The 23601-nt window shown below is 45.8% G+C and overlaps 3 protein-coding genes, 1 long non-coding RNA gene and 1 pseudogene across 5 annotated transcripts; 3 read left to right on the forward strand and 2 right to left on the reverse strand.

Annotated features, from left to right (window-relative positions):
• Positions 78-3661, forward strand: LOC8076175. The gene is made up of 4 exons (XM_021449741.1): positions 78-433; positions 1584-1869; positions 2079-2195; positions 2284-3661. The coding sequence occupies exons 1-4, from the start codon at positions 78-80 to the stop codon at positions 3166-3168; spliced, it is 1644 nt and encodes a 547-aa protein (XP_021305416.1). The 3' UTR covers positions 3169-3661.
• Positions 4562-9674, forward strand: LOC110431052. 2 transcript variants are annotated; one of them, XM_021449632.1, is made up of 4 exons: positions 4562-4795; positions 5981-6272; positions 6526-6639; positions 6767-9674. In XM_021449632.1, the coding sequence occupies exons 2-4, from the start codon at positions 6000-6002 to the stop codon at positions 9329-9331; spliced, it is 2952 nt and encodes a 983-aa protein (XP_021305307.1). In that variant the 5' UTR covers positions 4562-4795; positions 5981-5999; the 3' UTR covers positions 9332-9674. The 2 variants fall into 2 exon arrangements, with proteins under 2 accessions (XP_021305307.1, XP_021305306.1); XM_021449631.1 differs by having other exon boundaries at positions 4562-6272.
• LOC8076176 (vesicle-associated membrane protein 711) lies at positions 11151-14056 on the reverse strand. Its single transcript, XM_002437888.2, has 4 exons — positions 13692-14056; positions 12778-12968; positions 12323-12486; positions 11151-11573 (listed from the first exon to the last, which is right to left on the reverse strand). Exons 1-4 carry the CDS (start codon positions 13909-13911, stop codon positions 11483-11485), a joined length of 666 nt encoding a protein of 221 aa, XP_002437933.1. The 5' UTR covers positions 13912-14056; the 3' UTR covers positions 11151-11482.
• On the forward strand, positions 14957-15936 carry LOC110430944. Its single transcript, XR_002448373.1, has 2 exons — positions 14957-15654; positions 15729-15936. It is a non-coding gene; the product is annotated as an uncharacterized LOC110430944 (long non-coding RNA).
• LOC8076177 lies at positions 17126-20226 on the reverse strand (annotated as a pseudogene).

The following is a 23601-nucleotide window of genomic DNA, read 5'->3' on the forward strand; positions in this document are numbered from 1 at the left end:
CACCTCCGCAAAGCGGCTCGCTTCGCTTTAACACGCGCGAACGCGCACGCACCGGGACGAGGGAGGGAGGGAGGGAGATGGCGATGGAGATGGATTCGGCGGTGGAGGAATGGCGGCGGAAGGAGCGGGAGGCGGCAAGGCGCACCGAGAAGGTGGAGGTGGAGAAGGAAGCGAGAGGAGGGGAGGGTAAGGTCTGGAGGGGAGGCGCGGAAGCGGAGGAGGTGGAGGACGGGGGCGGGGGAGACGTGTACAAGTGGGAGGAGGAGAGCGGAGCGATCGGTCGGAACTGGAGGATGCAGGGGCAGGGGTACCAGAGGCAGCCGTTTGAGGCGGGGCACCGCTCGTTCTGGAGGCCGAGAGGCGGAGGCAGGAGCGGGAGAGGAGGCGGGAGAGGAGGGTTTCCGTTTCAGCGCCACCCTTGGTACGGCGCCGTGTAATTGCCTCATCCCTGCTTCCTCCCTCGGTCCTTGCATGTGACACGGTCTTGGGCATGTTTGGTTAGGGTTCTTTGTGATTCGTGTAGTTGTGCTTGGTGTGCGATTCTTTACTGATGATGCATTTCTTGCCTATTCTTGCTGGGGAAAAATTGTTGGCATTTCACCTTGTTTGTTTGCTTCTTAGTTCTTGCTACCTGGATGTGAATGTGGTGGGGTTTAGGGCGATGTTCACTACATAGTGCAGCGTGGGCTGTTAATTCTTTTGTTGGTACCTGTGCCATGGGCATGAGATGTTGCCTGTAGAGTTTCTTGGTACACATACTTGTTTCAGATGCATGTGTGGTTTTTTATACTTAAGTTTGTTGGTACCATTTTGGAAGAGAGGATAACACCTGGTTCAGGGGCCTTGAGGGTTCAATCCGAGCTCCTATTATATGGATGATTTTGATGTTGTTATTACGAATTCAGAATGATGCATGCTTGGTTCCAGCTCTACCATAAATACTACATAGCAGATTGCCTATTGTTCCCTCAAGAGTTATAGTAGCTGTTCAATGTTCATGATTGCTTTCTTTGAACATCCATGGTTTTGGAATTTGGAAGCTTTTATTATCTGATCCATGCTTGTTCTGTTAGCATTATTGATCTGTTTCTTGCAATGGAGAAAAAAAAAGGATAGACCCAATGCTAGCGGCTCCCACATGAGTGGGGTCTGGGGAAGGAATAACCGAGGCGAGCCTTAACCCTGCATTGGCAGAGAGGGTGCGTCGAACAATGTTTCTTGCAATGGAGAAGGCTAACCAATTTTTTTGTGTCAGTAGTAACGTTGTGCTTTTATTTTGTTCATTCATTCTGTCATTGTTGGTGTATGTGTAGATCTTGATCATTGTTAGCATGATTGAAAATATTAAGACTTACTATAAGTTCAGTCGCTGCCAAATCTTCAGAAGTTAGCTACCGAATGTCTTCTTTGCATATTACTATCTTTTCTACCATTTTAATGGAAACTGCAATGCAAAAATGAAACACCTTTAACGAGCCTGTAGTATACAATGCCACCAACCACCATTATTAGCATGGGGACTTGTATTTCATCTTTGAATGCTGTGTTTATGTACTGTTATTGTCTTTTCTTTCATTTTGAAGGAATCAGCAGCACCAAAAAACAGACATCTCTAACAATCCTGGAGTATATGGTGGTGCAGTTATCATCTGCAATCATGAGATTAAGCAGCAATTCTTCGAACAGAAACATTTTGCCCTACCTGGTTATGCTGCAACTTTTATAAAGAAGATCAGAGCTGGTATGCTTCTCTTTCTGTTTGAGCATGAGGAGAGAAAACTCTATGGAGTATTTGAGGCAACTTCAGATGGTGCACTGAACATTCTTCCTGATTCATGTGCTTCATTGTGCAAGCTTCGACCAGCTCAGGTAAGTATAGTTTTGCTTTTCGCTTTTTTTTCATGGTTTTACCAGTCTAGTGCTTCATGTTCTTTGGCAGGCCCAATTATTCATTGCTTCATGTTACCTTTCTATGAATCTTTTTTTTTTAATTCATTGACTTAGTTGTTGCTTTGTTTTGGTGAACATTCTGATAAAGGTTCTTTTTATTTTTTGCATACCTGGTCTCTGAAATTCAGGTTCTTTTCAGAAGAGTTTGGTTTTGTAAGCCCCTAACTGAAGCTGAATTTTCTGATGCCATTAAAGGACATTGTCTCCAGCCTCAAAGGTCCTTCTTTGGTATATCATACCAACAGGTTCGCTGTTTCTTATTTGTGATGTAATTCAGCTATTGCCGTTAGTAGAAATTACTTGCTACTGACCTTAGGATTTTGTCATGTACAGGTTCTGAATCTTGTGGACTTATTTTCTTCAAGAATGATCAGGCTTCAAGCCTACCAAAAACCAAAATCAAAAGTTTTATGGGACTACAATATCTCTCTGGCTCGTACTGGTCGAGAATTCAGGTTATACACTCATAGCAATGGTTTTTGTCATCCGTCTTCTAAGTTCTGCAACAACAGAATCTCTTTACCACACATTCCATTCATGTTTGCCAAACACAATGGCAAGCATCCTGCTCATAAACATGAGTCTCCTCTACACCCTTGCCCTAAGCCTGTGGTCTTCAAGTCACCAGATATCATAGAAAAAAACAAGCCAGACGATGCTGATTACATACCACTCGAGCTAGATGATTGCAACTCTGACAGTGATGGAAGTCAGTCAGCTTTAATGGGGACTGTAAGCTTCCATTCAACAATGGAGAGTAACATCAGTTGTGAAGATCAAGTTCCCAAACCATTTAATGGAAAACACACTGAGGATGATAGGTGTTGTTCATCTGTGCTGAACCAAAGGTTCGTTTCTGAAAGTGAAACTGGTCAGAACAATGTAACTTTGCACATTATGAAAGGGAGCGAATCAGAGTTGCAGGCCAAGGGGTGCAAACGAAAGGGAACCATTCAACTTGAACTCTCAGATGTCTTATCCCCAATGAGAGCTTGCAGTTTGGCAAAAAAGGTATCATTTAGCTTTGGTGGCAATGGGATTTCTGTTACTTCTGATAAAGCATCATGCATCCCTACACTTGCTGGAATACAACAGAGCAGAGAAGCAGTTTTGAAAGAAAGTAGGGAACATAGTGGCTTTTTGGCCCAAGACATTCAGAGTGAGAGAGATGCTTCAACAAAGAGGAGTAAGCTCACGAGACCTTCATTTTCAGAATGATATAGGAATCAGCATGCCCAGTGGTGCTCCAGAAATAGCAGTTCACAGGTGACTCGATCAGGAATGCACACTTCTCTCGGATGAGGAATGAAGGTAGAAGATCACATGTTAGTTCAGGTAGCAAGATAGGAGCTGATGATGACAGCACGTAGCACTAATGCTTTTTGCCTCGGGTGGAATTTCTGGTAGAATTGCTTTTTGGCCTTGGTGGAATTTCTTCTGGTAACTCCACGAGTAGCATAGCTTAGGATGGTTCCATTATGCTTGTCTCGCAATACCTGAGCTGCTGTAAATAGGATGTTTCAATCATCGCATTGTTATCTTTCAGTTGGTTAAACTGAGACCTGAATTCAGTGTTCTGAGCTATGATTCTGTAAGGCGATCTTAATATTCCTGAGATTCTATGGGCACTTTGCTGATAAGATGCTACTATCTCCTTGGAGACTGTCCGAGAATATTCTTTTCAGTGAAATTGATGGTTGATTTACTTCCATTGTTCCCGTGTTAATTTTCAGAAATGGATTAAATGATCCATGGAGAGCTTGTGATGCTCAGATATGAGCTTTATCGTGCCTGGGCAGCTCGCCGACCAGGCAACGACCATGACCCCGGGCGATCGAGGACGCTTGGGATTCGTGACACAATCAAACAGCCTCTACAACTTCATGTTGCCTCCATGCAAAATAACCTCTGCAGTCAAAATTATAATTTGGTTCAAGACAGTTTGACACATTTTGACATATGGGCATATAGCACAAGTGGTAGAACAACTAAAACCATAACATAAAAATGCCATCCAGTTGCGAGATTTTACATAGACATGTGCCGTAGTTATTTCCTTATTCATATACTCTCTCAACAAATCCACTGTATACTTGCTTCAAAAAAAATATAGTATTTATTTCCAAACTGCTACTTTTTGAGGAAAGACATCTAATTGATATTAATAATATTAATAATGTATACATGTATGCGTGAAAATTTATATCAATATTCATATCTATATCTATATTTTAATTCTATATATCTTATCTTATATACAATCTAAACCCCAGTAGTCATTCTACCTTGGCACCCAAGCCATCAACCTCAGCAGTCCATTACCACATGCATTTAATTGTCGTCATTAGTATACCACATTGACATGCCATCCACTACCATTAAATCATAATAGTTTACTCCATAAAATAATTAATTTAGTCTAATTTTATTCTAATTTATTCGTAAATTTGCACAGCAACAGTGTTTTACTATGCCAATGATTTATTTACACACTACAATATTTACTCTGAAAAAATGGAAGTGTTCTGATATTCTGATGGGCCGGACTTCATCAAGGAGAAAAAAATAACCACGGCCCAGCACTCAACCTCGAGGCACTCGCTCACGCCCAACGGCCACACCACCGCCCTCTCCGCGTCGGCAGCCCCAGCACCCACTACGCCGCCGCGCCGAAAGCACGAAACCGCCCCCCACGCCGGCAACCTCGGGCCACCTTGCGCTCGGAGTAGTTGTCGACGTCCTCCTCCCCTCACGCCCTCTACTGATACTGGGTTGGCGCGGGGACGGCGAGCCCACCCGAACGCGGCAAGCAGCATTGATCGATTCCTCCCGTTGGTACTAGGTGGTAAGGAACCCTACCTTGCCTCCGTGCTTCCGGATGAATTTTGCGGGAAGTTCCTCGTTTTCTGCGGTTTTGTTTTAGCTTCTCCGAGAAACCAAACCCGAAGCTTTCTTTAATCCATCAGTTAGTAGTGGATTTGTTTGCCGCGTAGTAGAGTGCTGGTCTGATCATCTATCCGTGGTTCTGGTCCTGTTCGATTGGCGCTTCTCTCCCTCACCAGCGCGCGCAGGATCGATCGGTCTAGATTTGTGCCATAGGTCTGAGAACTCTTGGTGCGGCTAAAGTTTATTTCGCGAAAATGTTTGTGATTCCACCAAACCCCCATGCAGCACGGCAAAAACCCGCCCCCTATTAATTACAGTTCGTTTCGAGCTGTACATGTTTTCTAAGAATTGCGGTTCCTTGGAATGTAGTTGAATTGTTTGTTCCTCTTTGTGTGGGAAATTATGGAAGGGAACAGCAAAGGCAAGGGCAAGTGTGTGCACGTGCACTGTGGGGTTTTTAACTTTAAAAGGTTTTCCTTGCAGTTTTTCTGTTCTAAATTGCAAGTAAAATTGGAAACCAAATCTACCCAGTCATTGATCGGCTTATTGGCTTTGATCCTTTATCTTGTTTGAACTTGGTAGTTCTTGAGATACTGATCTTCGTGCAACAGCTCACAGCTGCTCTCGACCTGGAGAATTTCACAACAGCACACAGCAATTGCAGTCACTCCCTCATCTTCTATGGATCTCTTAGTTCTTGTTGGGTGGTTTAGCTTCATGTGGTTCCTAATTATTTGTGTCAAATATAAACCTTTGTTATGTGTGGTTGGTGCTCCATGGTTAGCCTAGCCTTACCCGTTGGTAGTGTGTAACTTGTTCCTTGCTTTCTCCTCTTATTGAAAAACGTTCTATGGCACGGTCGTATCACCCCTTGTTGAAAAACCTTGTCAGAAACTGTAAACTGTTTCATCAATGAAATATAAGGTTGTGCCTCCCTGTGGCACTTGCTAAGAGGAAGAAAAAAAAGAACTCTGGACATGATAGGCTTTGTATCACACCTTATTGTTTTATATATTGATTATATTGCTCGCAATTCTTTCTTGTAATATCTGCAGCAGCCAAAGAATCATGTGCTATTCTTCTTGTTTTTAGTATAATTATTGATTTTCTTATTGTTTTCATTGTCAATCTTCATGTTATCAAGGAATTCAGTTGATTTTGGAATGGTGAAGGCACAGAGTAAAGAGTGTGCAACCTTTGGTGGTGCAGTTTTTCTGTGCAACCATCTGACCAGGAAGGAGTGCTTTGACAAGAAAATTTTTGGCCTCCCTCGTTTCTGTGCTGATTTTGTAGAGAAAGTTAAAGCTGGCACAACTTTATTCTTATATGATGTTGATCAGTGTAAGCTTCATGGTGTTTTTGAAGCAACTTCAGATGGGGCTGTGGACATTATTCCTGATGCATATGTCACATCAGGAAAGGGGTATCCTTCTCAGGCATGAATACTTTTGAGATTTACTAAATACTAAGTACTGTCTTATAGGTCATCTATTCCAGTGCTACCATGTAAATTTACTGGAGTCGTGAATTATGATAACCCACTTGAAACACCTCCTTCCCTATATTTTACGTTTCCCAACTAATTTTGTAGTTTTCCCATGATACAATATTCGCGATAATTCTCATACTGCTCTTCCTGAGATATTGTGACATAGTAATTTTATTCCTGCTCTGTTTCACTGAATCCAGATACGTTTCAAGAGGATTTGGTTTTGCAAGCCTTTGATGTTTAGTGAATTTCAAGATGCTGTTCAGAACTATTCTGTTAAAAACAAGTTTAGTTATGGTTTGTCACATCAACAGGTCTGCTCCACAATTTTCTGGTGTTCTGTCAATATGCTTAGCTACTTTTTTTTTAATGGAGGAAAAACCCTGCTTTAAAGAAAGCAATATGCTTAGCTACTGACCTCAGGGTGCTTCTGTTATACAGGTTGCAAAGCTTCTCCATTTGTTTTCTTCACAGAACAGGTTGCAGCTTCCTCAGAATCCAAGATTACAAGATGATCTCTCAGGGGACCTTGAGACTTCTTCTCTGGCTAAAGTAACTGATGTGCAGTCCAGCCCAAACAGCAGTTCATGTGGTTCATTCAGAAGCACTTGTCAAACATGTTCCTCCACCACTCTTGGGGAGCATACAGCATCACTGGGTGAAAAATTAATTGATCCTGAGGCATTAGTGCACAGAGGTCTACAATCAGACATCTCTGATGTGGCTAAGTCCGAGAGATCAAAATCTCCACTGCAATCTGGAGCAGATATGGCCACTGTCACCGTACCTGGCAACCAAGAAGCAATGCATGACCAATCTACTGATGACTATATACCTCTTCCCCAGGAGGAAGATACTTTTGAAGTTGTTGATGATCTATTTGGGTTGCTAAAAGATGAGAGCCACTCTTCTGAATCTAAGGGTACCAGTGACTCTGAAAACCATACTACTTTCCACCATGTTTATATTAGGAAGGAAGATGAATGCTATCCACCCATCTTAGATTCCAAACTCCGTGCTGACAGTGAAGGGCGAACAAGTGTGTTTTCTCGGTTAGTGAGAAAGAATGAAATCCACAACCATAGAAAAAGGTTCAAGACTGAAGCATTTCCACCAAGGAGTGCTGAGTTTAGCAATGCCCTTTCCCAGAGGAAAAAACAGCGGAAGGCACAGCATAACAGGCCATTTCCATGTCATAATGATGGAATGCTGGATATGCCTTCAGCTGATAGACTGAACAAAGCTCCAGCATCTAATCGTTCATTTGTCTGGACCAAGTCTTCTGGGGGAAAGCAGAGCGGAATTCAGACGGGCCTGGGTCCATTTCTATGTGAGGATGGAAATAAACAGGATGTATCTAGCAAACAACCTGCCAGATACAACACTTGTAAAAAGTCATTTGTTCCTCAAGGTTGTCCAAAATTGATAGTCTCCTGTGACAAAGGATTCAATATGCCCACAGTATTTGCTGGAGTACATGACTGCAATGAGGACAATGTTAAAGAAATGAGAACCCCGTTCTTGAACTGTAAATGGCCTGGTAAGGTGGTTTGCAGTAAGGATGTTGAGGGAGAAGGAAGGAAGAAGAAGAGGCAAGCAACAGCATCCTTCTATCAAGAGTATCCGAGTGACACTGCATTGATTCCTAAAGGCACCAAAACCATGGATATGCTTGCAGTACCTGATGAAAACTTTAAAGAGAAGAGCATCACTTTGTCGTCTAAGGACATACGTACTCAGTTAGCTATACCTTATCTTGATGACAAGGTGCGCCTGCAAGATGAACAGCAGCAAAGCTTTGAGTACGGTGAAGATGCCATATGTGATTCATCACTGATTCTTGAAGGTTCTAAAACTATGGAGACGTTGGATGAGCAGAGTTTTGGAGTTAGGAAGAGTTTATTGAGTGATGAAACTCAGAGTCATGTGGCTGCTGATTATTTGGGCACTGGAACATCCCTCCAACAGAAAGAAACACAAAGCATTAGGAGCTGCCATAGAGTGGTTAATGGTGATAAAATATTGCTCGTTGGAAAATCTGAAACCGTGGATTTCTTGCCAGGCCATGATGAAGATTGTGAAAACAAGAAGATTTTACCTTCTGATGAGAGTGATAGGCTTGGTACCTCCTGTTATCTGGAAACTGAAATGCCCTTGCTGCAGAAACAAACACCAAATGTTCTGAGCTGTTCTGAAGTAGTTCATGATGATGAAGTGCTGATTCCAGAAATCCCTGAAGTTATGTCTCCTAAGTTTGATGCAGACTGTGGAAATCAGGTTATGAGTTTCTGTTCTGGTTATAGGGAAGAGGTATGCCATGCTAAAAACTATCGTGAAGTAGTCCCTAGTGATCCTGCACCAGTTCGTGAAGACTGTGGACCACCACTGCATGGAGACAGTGCAAAAAAGAATTTCTTATTTGATAAAACTTCAGAACATGTGTCTACAGGTCATCAAGATACTGTTATGCTCCCCCATGACGAACATAACCACAGCTGTTGCGGTGATACTTCGGCTGTTCTGGAATGTACCATTGTGGACACAGGTAGTGGGGATGGAGGAAGTGAACACAAGAACTCCTGTGATGAGAAAGATGGTGGAACTCTGTATTTGGTGACTGTTTGTAAAGACACTTTCTCATGTGATGGAAGTCGCAGTTGTGCACCTACAAATGATCAGGTATGCAGTGAAGTCATGCTGCTTAAAGACGAGGGGCAATACCAAAATCTCCAAAGCAACTCCAACTCTGTGGACTCCTTTGCAGTCTCATCTGAAGGCTGTGGAAGCAAGAGTGGGATATCTGTTCATCAGGTCGCTGATCTTGTCGGAACAAACGCAGAGTCCAGGACAAGTTTCGTCAATGACTTTTCAAGTGAATCTACCGAGACTTTCGGCGCTTCTGCTTTGGGTGGTGAAGAAGCAGACCGCAACGTCAACAGGTCGGAACCCTACGCAGAGCCACCCATACTTCAGCATGATCCTGGGGAAGCAATGGAACAGCTGTGACGCTGTGGCCATCACTGTGGATGCACAACCTGGAAGGACACTATCCACCAGCGTGGAGCTGCCCTGCCTTCCTTTTGTTGTTAGGGTAAAATTTCTACGGCAAGTTGTAAGAACGGAGTGGTCATGAACCTGGATTTGTTGTAGTTGTATCTAGTATACTATTTGGGACCTATGTTTGCAGTACAGACGAGTTATCTCGTAACTGCTACGTGTGTCAGATAGGGAGAGAAAGGACTCTTGCTTCTGCGTGATTGTTGTTCTGCTTGGAATATATTACATGTAGTATAATAAGAAAATAAGATAATCCCGGTCTCAGATGAGAAGGATAGATAATGGTGTGCTATCCGTGATCTTATGCCTTGTATATGCTCTGCTGTCGATTGGCAGGCCATGTGCGCCACGGCAACGTGGGTTGGATCGTGGGAACTGATGCATCATGGCGGATTCTAACTGGCAACAGCAAAAGCCGCGTGCTGTGGATAGGCCGGTGACCGTGGCCTCGAGATGGAGGCGACGGCGGAGTGCCAGGCGGCTGAGACTGGGAAGAAGAGGAACAATGTGCTGCAGGATTTCATCGACTCGATTGATGATGACAATGCCCTTGCTAAATGAAGTTCTTTGATGAAGAGGAAATGAGGAGAACTAGGGTAGGAAACAAAGGAAAATATACAAATTACAATAATCATGTGTGTGTGTGTAACAATATTCAGCTACGCTAAAACGATGGAGTGGTATGGTCAAGGAGTATAATAATAATTTACAGTGTGCTTCAATGCGCTGAGCCGCTGACCATAGATTGTTGTAGATCATCATAGTGGTAGAAATCTGCTATCTTACCATACGATTTTACTCCTTTACAATCTCAGTTAGTAGAGCCTATGTTTCTATGATTTTTATGTTTATGGTCTTATCCAAAGTCCTCCAATTAGATGTTTTGCTCCGCATTTCGTGCTATCGGCCTTGCGTAGCAAGCTGCTGCCACGGCTCGTCAGTTTGACAGCCTAATGGCTTGTCTCAAAAATCATGACTAAAAGTATTATTCATTAATTTATAATAAAAGAAAAACAGAACGGATTCTTATTAGCTGTGTTTGACTTTGACCATTCCTCAGTTCAGATGTTTGTCGTGCGCTTTGAAGCAACGAGATTCCTGGAACACGCAAATCTTCTAGACCCAACAAATCATAACCCACAGTCTTCATATCCGAAACAAACCGTTCATCGACTGTCTTTCATATCCCTAATTCCAAACCAACCCTTAAAAATATATATATATATAATACCCTCAACCGCTATAAAGAGGCAAAGGAGCAACCGCCGAATTTTGGCCAGGCTGCTCAGGTTTGGCAGGGCTCGCGTCGGCACAAATTCAAACACGCCTTCTCAACGCGGCCGGCACGAGTCAGCTTTCTTTGCATGGGCTTCGCAGTATGTCTGTTGACCCCTGCAAGATACTGTTCGCTTGAGCTCTTATCTACAGCATCTGCTAGTCATTTAGTAGTGTTTTTTTCATAATAAATCAACAAACAGTATTTTAAGTCATGACTTATCAGTCAAACGAACAGGATCATATAACAAGTTGTCAATGTGAAGCGAAAGCCTTAACATTATGCCATAATCGATTATCCAAAGACGGAGCAGAATTCTTTCCGTCCAAGTCCAACCTCTGATCATGCTCGAGTGTAAACGTGACTGAGAAAAATAAATTCTGCAACATTTCTTAGTGATTTTCTAAAGAAAGGAGATGGACACACTGATAGATATAGATACTGACATGCTGCTGGAGTGCTGGGAAGAAATTTTCATGGCAACTCCATGTGTATGTCATCTTGTCAAATTCAAGAATATTACATTAGCATAACCATAAATGTAGTCGTAACTGAATTCATTCATGTACAGACACAAGAATAGCCATAGATAAACACAAATCCAAGCACCGAATTCTCGTAGAGCTACAAGGCAATAGCCAAACCCACAAGAAGCAGTTTTGTGTGAAGTTTACATCTTTAATTGAGTTTTCACAATCACACCATAATCTGTAGCTTTCCTCTACACAAAAAACAATTGCAATGGTATTGCGATAGCTGCTGCTCCCGGGGACAGGGACATACACAAACATGCACACTAAAAACCACAGTGCGCAGATCATACCTTACCTTATGCAAGTTGGTAGGGTGAAACCATGGCACATGAACACAAGAACGACATATATTATTACCAGGAGGAGAAGTATCAATGCGGCCCTGCACAAACAGAGACAGAATAAGATTATTGCGGGCAAAAAACTCAAACAACAGTGGAACATCATAGCATAAGACTTGCACACCAATGATTATGGCATCCAGCTTTTACATATAATAATTATTCAAAAGTGTAAAGGTTGCTGCTTGGCACGACAAAAAAGGAGAAATAGTTCCCATGCTTGAATGTCATGGAGTACATGGCTACATGCATCCCACACTACAACAAACAAAAGGCTCCAAAGTGCAAATCAAATTCTCGTGCAACCAGTGTATCCACTCTTTTTTATCATCTGACATCTTATGTCAATAATAAGTTTCTACCATTCTACATTTTATAAACATCATTGAATTTCTTCTGCTTGCCCAGAAGAAAAATTTATGTTCCCGTATTTGTTACTCATACTGCTATGTCAGAACCAAATATATTCAAAAGTTTCTACCAAGAATATAACGTCACTTGCAAAGAAAACAATATAATACCATATCGATAAAGTTGCATTCAAAATTACTGCATTAAATCATGCTGGGCATTGCTTAGTAGATTATTGTTCAATCAAATTGCATATTGAGTTGGGTATTAAAAAGCACAATTAATAATGCATAGAAAGTGCAAAATGTCAGTACGAAGTTCATGAACCAGAAGCAAAATTAAGAGTTCGTGAGGAAAAAGGAAGGAGAGATCAATATGCAAGACAAAATATGATAGCGACGCGTTTTAAATTAAGTCAAGAAATCAGAAAATCCCATACGTGAGTTTGACATTTCTCCACCAAGTAGTGTTTCTGAACCGCCGAGCTTGTCTTTTGAATCGAACTGTATTTCCTTGCATATTCGCAGTCTTGTCAACCAGCAGTTCCAAACGATCACCTCTTTCAAGGACCTTATCAATGTTATCAATCATAACACTACGGACCTGCAAGAAAAATAATGAATAGGTAAATCTTATTGTATTGTGAGACTCTTTCATGGCAATGTGCAAGACCAATGATAATTTTTTTTTTTTGGTTTGGTTTAAACAAGTATATGGAAACAAGCAGTTCCACAAAGGTTTCAAGCACTTCATTCAAGAGCATTTCCACTTCTAGTTTATAAGATCAGAGATCACATCATACATTCAAAATTAGTTTTCAGAATATATATGTTCTTCAATATATTATAGTCTTCATCTTCATATATGAAACAGCTGAAAAAATGGATGCATTACCTGATTGATTTCACCTCTCATGCGGTTTATTCTATCTGCATTAGGGTCATTTGAATAGTAGTCCATTTGTTGGCTCAAGACCCTTGAGAATTCATCATTCATTGCATATGCAAGAGCCGTCAGCGCAGCCCGGCCATATGTCTTGACAAACCTTCCGTGAATATCTTCCAAAAATGCGAAGGGAATCCGTCCTGTGGCACAAGAAAAAATAAAACACTGATGAGCTCATGGTTAAGCATTTCGCAACAGAGACATTTGCGGGCAATGACAATACAGAACTCCTGGCATATAAGACTCTAGTTGATAATGTGAAAGATGTGGCTAGTAGTCAAAACAGTCACCGTATGCATCGTACTGAAAAGCTTAAAGTCAGCAGGATAAGATGATACTGGGGCACAACGATTAGACCAATTTTGCTCTTGATTCTATCAACAAAAAGTAGAGTTTAGCTTAGACCTACTAAGAACCAGCAGACAGTGTTATAGGTTGAGAATTAGTAGACAGATTGTTATTTATGAAGTAATGAGCCGAAGTCAACAGCTACAAAAAAACCGGAGCTGCCAACCCATAACTCCAAAACGAGCTCAACTTTATGCTCCCAGCCCATCAGCCCATAGACGCCATTTGGCAGGCTACACTGAAATCCAATCGCGAACTCGTCAGTTTGTCCTGATCTACCAATCCCCTACGGTCAGCCGTCAGCGGGGGGCAGCCTGCTGCTAGTAACAGACCAGATGGACGCGTGACGACAAAACCCAGAATTAGGCCCGGATCTCCGCTACTCCGCCGGCCTATGGCGCCGGACCACGTAATCTCATAGCAGCACGAGCTCCGGAGGCATCCCAATCGAGCTCGGAACCCCCCCGTGCGAGTGCGATCGTACCGGGAAGGAAGTGAGAGCAGCGAGCGCTTACTTCCGGCGGAGTCGTCGGCCATGCAGAGCGCGGTGATGCCGTCGGTGCGCTTGGCGTGGAAGACGTAGCGGTCCTGCGTGTAGGAGACGTGGCTGTCGGCGCCGCCGTCGGGGAGGCGCTCGAGGACCTGGCGCGCGATGGCGCCCGCGTTGGTGGCCGCCGCGCTGTGCTCCGCCAGCACCACCGTGCCGCGCGCCACCAGCGCGTACAGGATCGCCATCTCCCCCACCCCCCACCTGCTCCCTTCCTCTCCTCCCCCCGGCGGCGTCCTCTGCCGTGTGGACTCGGGGGGGAGGACGGAGGAGGGAGAAAACTTCAGGAAAAGGGGCGAGAGAGGGGGCGGACAGGTTGGGCTCAGCTGGGCCGAGATGGAGACGGAGGAGGACACGCCGAGCTGGCAGACTTGGGTGCGGAGTGGGGGACGGGACGGGAGGCTTGTTAAATTGGCGGTGGGGCCTGGCCGGCGCGTGCGTGTGTACAGGTGAGCAGGTTGGTTGGTTTTTGGTTGGCTAGCCGGTTGGGCTAGCTCTGTGGTGGTGACGCGAGCGGCCGTTGCTTCCAGAACGGAGTCGGTGCTCGGCTCGGCTCGGCCGCCACGGGACCGGGCTTCCGCCTCCCAGTTTTGTTTCGTGAACCTTTTGGTCCTTTGGAACGGCCGTTTTTTTTTTCTAAAACTGTAAGGCCTTGTTTAGTTCCCAGAAAATTTTACAAATTTTTTCAGATTCACCGTCACATCAAATCTTTAAACGTATGCATAAAGTATTAAGTATAGACGAATAAAAACTAATTGCACAGTTTGGTCGGAATTGACGAGACAAATCTTTTGAGTCTAGTTAGTACATGTTTGAATAATATTTGTCAAATACAAACGAAAGTGGTACTATCCCTATTTTACAAATGAAAGTGGTACAATTACGCGCCTCACAACATTGAACAAAATAAAAAAAATTAATGGACGGACACAAGAATTCACGCAGAACAAACATTGGCGAGCCACACTGCAAAGCCTGTTTGATGGAGTTGGCGGCGGCATCGTGACCGGCAGCAACTTCGATCTGGAAGCCGTCCAAGGCAGTAGCGACCTAGGACGAACTGATGAACTTCTCGACAGCGACCACGGGAGACGGGGCGGCGACGACCAGCGGCGAACTCGACGTCTTGATGAACTTCGCGGCGCCGAGCACGGGAGACGGGGATCGACCTGGGACGACCTGAAGAATTGCTCGGCGGTGACAACGGGAGACGGCGGGGCAACGACACTGGCGCCGCGTTTTTTCCCACGCCAAACTCGACGGCGGCGACGGAGGTTACGTGTGAAAAAGATTACGCGCGAAACGCAACGCAGCGCGCGAAAGAAAAAAAACCGTTGCCGGGTCCACATTGAGTATGCTCAGGGGCGGGCCTAGGACTAGGGCCAATAGGGCCATGGCCCTAGTCGTGGCCCAAAATTTTTAGAAGCAATTCTTCAATTTTGGCTCAAGAAAGAAGCCTATTAAAAAAAAATAGGACAAACCAAAGAAACTCAGGCCTCACTCAGCCAGGAGCACCGCGCGTCGTCGCTCGCGCTCGCGTGCACCCCATCTCGCACACGCCCCGCCGCGGCGCCGCCCCCCTACACGCCGCCGCTCCGGCCTGGTGGCTCGCGCGCCCTCGCCTGGCTCAGCTCCGGCCTCCCTCCTCTGCTCGCTGCTTCGATCTTGATCTGCTCGTTGCCTCGGCCTCGACCACATCCAGACGGGCGGCCAGACGCGCTCAGCGCTCGCAGCTCGGCTGCTCGTCCCTCACGGTGGCCAGGGGCCCTCGCGCTCAGACCTCCGAGTAGCCTCGAACTTATCGGAGCCGTGGAGTCCAAACCAGGGGTGGCCTACGGCCAAAGCCCAGAGGCTCAGAACTCAGAAGCGCCCGCGCCCGCGCCCGCCCCTGCCGAAGCCTGTTCGGCGGTCTAGGTGCCCACTGAGTGAAGGTACGTATCTTTTCAATTGTATTTTAGTTTTTTTTTATTTCAATTACTAATTGTGAAATTTCGATTCCAATTAGATAAAGAGGACGAGGACTATTGCATCGTATTTCTCTCGATAGGTATTTATTTTTTTTCAATATTTATTTCATAGCTATTTTATCGTACTATTAATTATATAGTTCAAGAATTTCTCTGGATTTACAAACTTTGTTTGAGAAATTTTATTTTCTGTGATATACATATATGTGTATATATATGGTCCTATAAAATATACTATAGACTGTAGCTTTTGGATTTTGGTCACTAGAATTTGGCTACCAGGATTTTGGCCCTAGTCTTGGCTAAATCCTGGGTCCGCCACTGAGTATGCCAAGTCAGTTTTGCAAAGGCTCTTGAAATAGGCATCTTTTTAGGCTTTGCATTTTGTTTTGAGACTTTGCAAATAATCTCAAATGCAAAACTGATTTGGTGAGGATCTTGGAGATGCTCTAAAGATCGTATAGCAAAGTCATGAGGTGATTTGAATTAGGAACAAACCTCGGTGAGACATCCGAGCGATTCCCAAAATTGAATTTGGGTGAGCGAGTTTGCTCAGCTAGGAACTCACCCGTCCCACCATACGACTAGTATATACTATGGGCCGGTAAAGCGTGCTCTGCAGCTCTCGACATTCCACATATATAGAGGATCTCAGTTAACTTGGAATCATCGATGAACAGTCATGATTCGTCCTTCGGGGCTGAACATCTCGATGAACTAGAAACCAAGTATCCACGGCAGAGCACGCTTTACAACACATGTAAGATCCAATATTCCAAAGGTCGCAAAATGTGATTAAAAACCAAAATCAGTCACGCGTGAGAGAGATATATAGCACCTTCAGTCAATGATTTTTCACCGAACAAACAGTGTTTTCCTATGTTGTCAAAAAAAAAATACAGTGTTTTCCTATCACAAACATGTAAGATCCTGTCTAGATCTCTTTTTTTTTTCAAGGGGAGTGTCTGACTAGTGACTAGATACAAAGTCCATCTAACCAAGCGCGCATGATCCTGAGGTTAGTGGCCGAAGTTTCGAAGAAGCTGGGCCAGACGCCCAGACACCCGTTCACGCGCTGTCTCCCCGGTCCCGGCCCAGGCCTTCCTTCCCGGCTCCCGCTCCCGCTCCGCCCGACTCGATCCCGCCGGACCTTCCCACCATGCCGCACCACGGCAATCACCGCTCGGGCGCGCTCAACGTATGCTGCCCGTTGCGGATCCACTCACCGTCCGTCGTCCGTCACCTAGACGTTCGTCGCCGACCTCACCGTCTCCGCGACGCCGTCGCAGGCACAGCAGGGAGCCGGGAGCGCGCAGTGCGGCCATGTCGTGTCGGCCTTCGAGTCTTCGACGACCTCTCCATCACGCTCAACGTGCCCCCGTCCCTCCGCGCGGGCACCACCGCCGTGGCTGCCCCTGCGTCACCATCACGGCCGCCGGCCCAATCGACATCTCCGTCGCGTCCGTCCACGCATTCGTCGAGGTCGGCTCAACCTCCAGCCACCACGTACGTCTCGTGAATGACTCCTCCGCCGCCAAATGGCGCCTCCGGATGGACAGCGGTCAGACCTTCCTCCTCGACGCGTCATCTCCCATCCACCTAGCGCAGGCCACCCCCACGCAGCTCTCGGCCACCGCCTTCTCGCCAGCGCCTTGAGGAGGCCAAGTTCGAAGGCATGAACGACCGGCTCTTCTTAGAGTCCATTTCAGCTTGCTTCGATTCGTGGTCATGGGTCGTTAGAAGTGAGCGTGTCACGTACAGCATCACATTTTTCAGATTAGCCGATCGAGGCCACGCACATTCCAGGAGATCAGAACACAGTAATTCAAGCGCCTGATCTGATTCAATGAACACATTTGAAACAGCCATGCCTCCAAGGAGGCAGAGGGAAAAGGAAGAGAAGAATGGTAGCAGCTGCCTATCTTGAACATGCTCAAGCGGGAGGCAAGCAACATTCTGCACATGGACAGGCACCTAGCTAACTACCCAAATGAAAGAAAGAAAAAAAGAAGGCACAAACTGAAATCAGAGAAGCGCGCAGATCGATAGACGGCGTCCCAAGGGGCAGCAGACGCCAAAACTTTATTTATGAGAAGAATATTTGGACCAAATGATAGATGGCCACTACCTCATCTGGAAAATTTTTCTGAACAAATACTGAAGAAGTGCAGTGGTCTCCCATTGACAACAATCCACACGCCAAAAATATCCGCCAAGTACCAATTTGCCACCGAACGCTACTTACTGTTCTCCGCCGCCATCTACTGGCAAGACGAGTTCCTCCGGGTCGAGGTGCGGGTACTTGCGCAGCACGACACGTTTCATATCATCCATACCCCGCTCGTACCCCGCCAAATGCGTGATCGGCGAACCGGAGCACCTGCTCTGTGGAGCCCTGGAACTCGCGCACCGCAACTTCCTTGGCACTCCTCACCTCCTCCGCGGCCGCCTTCTCCGCATCGGCAAGCTCGGTCTTGGCCTGCGACAGCTCCTGCCGCAGCGCGTCCACCTCGCGCTCCCTCGCCACATGCTTCTCCTCGAGCTCCAACGCGTAGTCCAGTGAGAACGAAGCATAGTTTGCAGCCTGCGCGAGTGTCAACGACGACCACAACAAGAGGGTGGGTTAGCATGAGACATGCACGTAACGAGTAGCAATGGACCAAAGCGGGGGGTGAACCTGTAGCGCCGTGATGTAGCTCGAGGCAATGACGTCAGAGGGCTTCGCTGTCGAGAACATCTGCTCCAGCTCCGGCGTGACAATGCTCTGCAGCATCTGCCGTGCGCTCTCCCAGTTGGAGGTGCCGCCGCCATCAGGTTTGTGAGCCATGTTTTGTGGCATTGGATCAGGGTCATGCTCACGGGTAATCTTAGATGACTGGGTGGAGAAGCCTCGTAGGGAAGGTGATGCATCCGAGAACGAGGCATGGACATGATCAAATGGCATGCTCGGCTCAAGGTTAGACGGACCCTGCTTCGTGGAGTCCTCTGCTACTTTTCTCTTCTTCCCAGATGATAGTGTGTCGCTAGCAAGCTTGCTTTTCACCGTAGCAACCGCCGCCTCTGCCTGCGCGGCCTTTGCCGCCCGCAGGTTCTTCATCATGTCATAAACTTGTGGGTCCATCCCTGTCAGGCATCCACACAGCTATAAGCCCAGACCACGTAATGGGAGATTGGGAGTCCGAGCGTGTTCGAGTAATACCTTTGGCACTAGTACGAATCGACAGCAGTGGCGGCGACGGCGGCTTTGCTGCTGAACCGGTTGAAAGATGCATCCTTCTGGGTGGACATGCCCGGCGGGGAAGGTGGCACGCCTGGAAACAAGCCATGGTCATGATCGAGTGGCGTGCTCGGCTGAGGGCGAGACGGACCCGGCTTCGCGGCGTCGTCTGTCACTTTCATCTTCTTCCCCAACGATGATGTATCACTGCCAGGCTCAGGCTTCACTGTAACCCCCGACGCTTGCCCTTGCGCCTGCGTGGCCGAAGGGTCCATCCCTGTCATGCATCCACAGCAATGACTACCTTACATTGTTGCAAACCACGTAATGGAAGATTATTGGGAGTCCGGGTGTGCTCGAGTAATACCTTTGGCACTAGCACTCCTAGTAGTACGAGTCGGCGGCGGCGTCATCATCGTAGTCGGCGGCGGCGTCATTGTCGTAGTTGGCGGCGGCGTCATCGTCGTAGTCGGCGGCGGCGGCGGCAGCTTCGCTGATGAACCGGTGATCATTGCTGCGGCAAGATTGCTCTCGGAAAGATAGGTCTTGATATCGACCGCCTCGCCATGAACATCTAGCAGCTTCTTCGCCACGCGCTCCTCGCCTTTGGTGAGCACCGGCTCAACAGTGGATCCCTTGGACAGCTCATGGCCCCACTTGACGCGGCATGGCCACGGAGTCGGCGACTTGAGGAAGAAGAAGGCCTCCTTCCACCCAGCAAAGGAAGGCGGCATCCCCTTGAAGAGCGCGCCGGCGACGTCCTTGCCACGGAAGTAGTACCACCCCTTGAACCTGAAACCGCACAGCGAGAAGAAGTGCCGGAACACGGGGAGAGACGGGGCGACGCCGGCTTTGTGGGAAAGGACGATGAAGCCAGCCATGGCGCGCCACCCGTTGGGCGCGATCTGGATCGGCGCGACGCCAAAGTGTGCGAGAACCTCGCAGAAGAAGGCGTGCAGCGGGACGCGCATGCCGGCCTCCAGCGCGTGCTCGTTCACGCAGATGGCCCCCGGGGGCAGCGGCGAGCACGCCCGCTGGTGGCCGGCGGGGAGGACCGCCGAGTACTGCTCGGGTACTCCATACTTGCTGCAGATGGCGTCAAGCTCCTCTTGGGTTAAGGATGATGCGATGCGCTCTGCCACTTTGGTCGAGAGCGCGACGCCGCCGCCGCCATCGTCGTCCGTGTCGCTGACCTCGATGATGATGGGGTCGTCACCGAGAGGCGAGGACGACGAAGAGGCAGAAGGCATCGCGCATGGCAGGGTTGGTGTGGTGCAGTAGGAGGGCGGCACTGAGCAGGCATGCAGAAGCACAAGAGAGAAGAGGATTCCGGTGCTATTTATTGGCAATCTTACCGGAGCTAGCGGCGGTGCCTGGTGGGCCGAAATCAAACACAGGCATGCAGTACCACTACCACAGGTCTGCTTCCCTTGGAAAAGTGTCCTGGTTTCCTTTGGCAGTTCGGCCTCGGTACGGGCGGCAACGCTTGCTTGGTTTCTCACCGGCCAACGCCCAGCTGCCCTGGAAGTTAATACGCTCACAACGTCTCACTCCAACGTTCACTTGCAGATGAGGATAAAAACCCTATGCACGACTCAACCAATCTTAAATTTAATAAAACAGGACTACGGGAGTAATCTTATATGGAAAATATATTAATATTTGTAATGAAAAATATATTAATATTTATGATACCAAATAAATATTAATCTTGGTAGAAATTTCATATCTCAATTTATAATACTCCCGTGTGTTACAAACAGTATACTCCCTCTAGCTCCTTTTAACTGTTGTTCTCACTTCTCAAAAAGTCAAACATACTCATAATTATTAATATTTATGGTATATAATTAGTATTATCAAATTAAATAAATCATTAAATATATTTTTATAATAAAACTTATTTGAATATACAGTCTTGCTAATATTTTCTACAAATCTAGTCAATTTTTTTTAAAAAAAAAATAACCAAACATGGATTAAAAAACAGAGGAACTAGAAAAGTTCATAAAACTCATGAAAAACTCATTTCATGGTATGCAACTTTTATCATGTTTGTTCATTTATACCATGTCATGCTAATTTATTTAATACCTATGAAACTCTCATAAAACCTCTATTAAGACTAGGGATGAAAACGGATTGGATACGGACGATATCATCGATATCATATTTATTTATATTTCTGGTCGGATTCGGATTCTAATACGGATAATGTCGGATAAGATACGAGTTAAGTATTTGGATACGGATACGATATATGATGTTGAATATTCAAACTCGAATACGGACATATCTGAACTCTTTTAAACGAATTCGGTCTCAAATACAGCCGAAAAATATCATGTATCATTTTCATCTTGATTAAGACTGAGTTTAATATATTTTCATTATAAATATATTTAGAGATTTACAATACCAAACTTTTTAATATAAATTTATTAAATCTAAAAGGTAAATGGTTCTGAATGCGGCAGCCATCTTCAATCCACCAATCCATCGCTCGTCAACCTGGCTTTGATTCCGAGCGGCAGCCATCTTCAATCCAGCAATGCCCGCTCCTCCTCGATCTATTCCCAACCGAGCTCTATTCCCCACAAAAGTTGCTGATTGATGAAACGGGGGCGCCGAGATCAAGCGCGCCGCGGCGGCAGCAGCAGCACAAGTGCCGATACGGCGGCGAGATCAACCTGTGCATGGGGCGGCAGCTGCAGCTCGTCCAATCGGAGGCGGCAGCACGATACAAGGCGGCGAGATCAACAGTGGTGTGCATGGGCCGGCAGCTGCTGCTCGTTCCCAGCAACGGCAGCGGCACGCCGGCACCTTGTTTCCCAGTAGTAGCAGGCTCCGCGGAGCGGGCCACACGGCAGAAAATTGGCTGCAGCACGGATCGTCTTGGTTCGTGTTGGCTCCCCTCGTTTATTTAGGCCTTACTTTTAGGCCACTCACACAATATAGTATAGTCTAAAGTTATTTATTATCTTAAATAATATAGATTTAGATTTTAATAAAATTTGAAGTTAAATTTTTTCTACCTTTTTCTTCAATAAATATGCTGCCACATCGACAAAATATCATAAATAATATGTAATTAATAGTCTTCGACTCTGTGATAGAGTCTTGCATTGTGAGTGCCTTTAAAAATTAAGTGAGATCCAAATATGGTAGCTTCTTATGTTAGTTTCTGTTATATTTTTAAAAACTAAGGCTAGTCTTAATGCATATTTCATGAGAGTATCATACACATTAAATATGGTGCCACGTAATTAAAATTGCTGACTTGAAAGAGTTATTAAATAAAGAAGTTTCATCACATAAGAGAGGAGTTTCATTCTCATGCAACTCATGTGGCTCGGTTACCTAATTTATAGTATTGGTAATTGTGTCATGAAACTATACATTGAGACTGACATAAGTGAGTAAGGGCACTTCCAACGGAGACTCTATTGTAGTTTCTATTAGTATTAATTGAAGTGTCACTTCATCATTTTGCTGATGTGGCGTGCTATTTAATAAGGAGAGAGGTGAAAAAAATATAAAAACCGAGTCTAAACAAGAAACCGAGTCTACGCATGCATCGAGAAGATAGAAATCGCTCGTCACTGCGTTGGGAGAGATGGATTGAGGCCTTGTTTAGTTGGCAAAATTTTGGTTTTTTGGCTACTGTAGCACTTTCGTTTTTATTTGACAAACATTGTCCAATCACGAAGTAACTAGGCTCAAAAGATTCATCTCACAAATTTCAGATAAACTGTGTAATTAGTTTTTATTTTTATCTTTATTTAATGCTCCATACATGTGACTAAAGATTCGATGTGACGGGGAATCTTGAAAATTTTTGCGAACTAAACAAGGCCTGATTTCTTCCTCCTTCTGCGAGATCCTGTACGCTACGCCCAACTTGCCACCAGAGTGCTCCTGTCGTGGCGTGCTTGAGACGAGCTAGGAAGGGAACCGAGCTTGGAGACACGCGGACCTCTAGCGCGGTCGTCCGGCACCGCCCCACGCCATGCGCGCCGCCCGCGCTTGGCGGCGCTCCAGCGCGGCCACTCGCACTACCGTCAGCGTGTGCACTGCAGCCGCCGACCGAAGTCACTCGCGTGAACGCCTTTTCATACAGAGCAGTGGTGGAGCTAGACAAACAAAGGATGGCCCTGCGATGTCAACACAGACAACCACAACACAATTATATCTCCGAGAATGAAATGCCCTGCAGTTACAGTCGTGACGCCATCCCTCATTTGTATACTAGAAGTAAGAAGTAATATTAACATATGTAAAAACCCACCTCTTTGTGAGACTATAGAAGGGGAGGTAGGGCAACGACGAACACACGATCACTACACACCTAAATACTCACTTGAGCACTCATCCACTTCCAAGGCCGAGATCTGGGACTCCTCCCCTCTCTCGTAGCCTGCTTGTAACTCCTACTACGAGCACTTTAAATGTAAGATAATATAAGATCTGATCTACACTAGATGTTGGACATCGTTGGCCTGAACTAGTATAAATCTCTTATATCCTTCTTATATCACTAGGAACACACAAACTCATACTCGCTCGTTGGTGCCCGATGGTATCCAAAATATAAATGTGTTCACAACTGTGAGTCATAGACCCCTCCATGAGATGGCTTAGGCCAATTGTGGCCTTGTTTAGTTTTCAAAAATTTTAAGATTTTCTATCACATC

Source organism: Sorghum bicolor, chromosome 10, assembly GCF_000003195.3.
Source record: "Sorghum bicolor cultivar BTx623 chromosome 10, Sorghum_bicolor_NCBIv3, whole genome shotgun sequence".
Classification (NCBI taxonomy): domain Eukaryota; kingdom Viridiplantae; phylum Streptophyta; class Magnoliopsida; order Poales; family Poaceae; genus Sorghum; species Sorghum bicolor.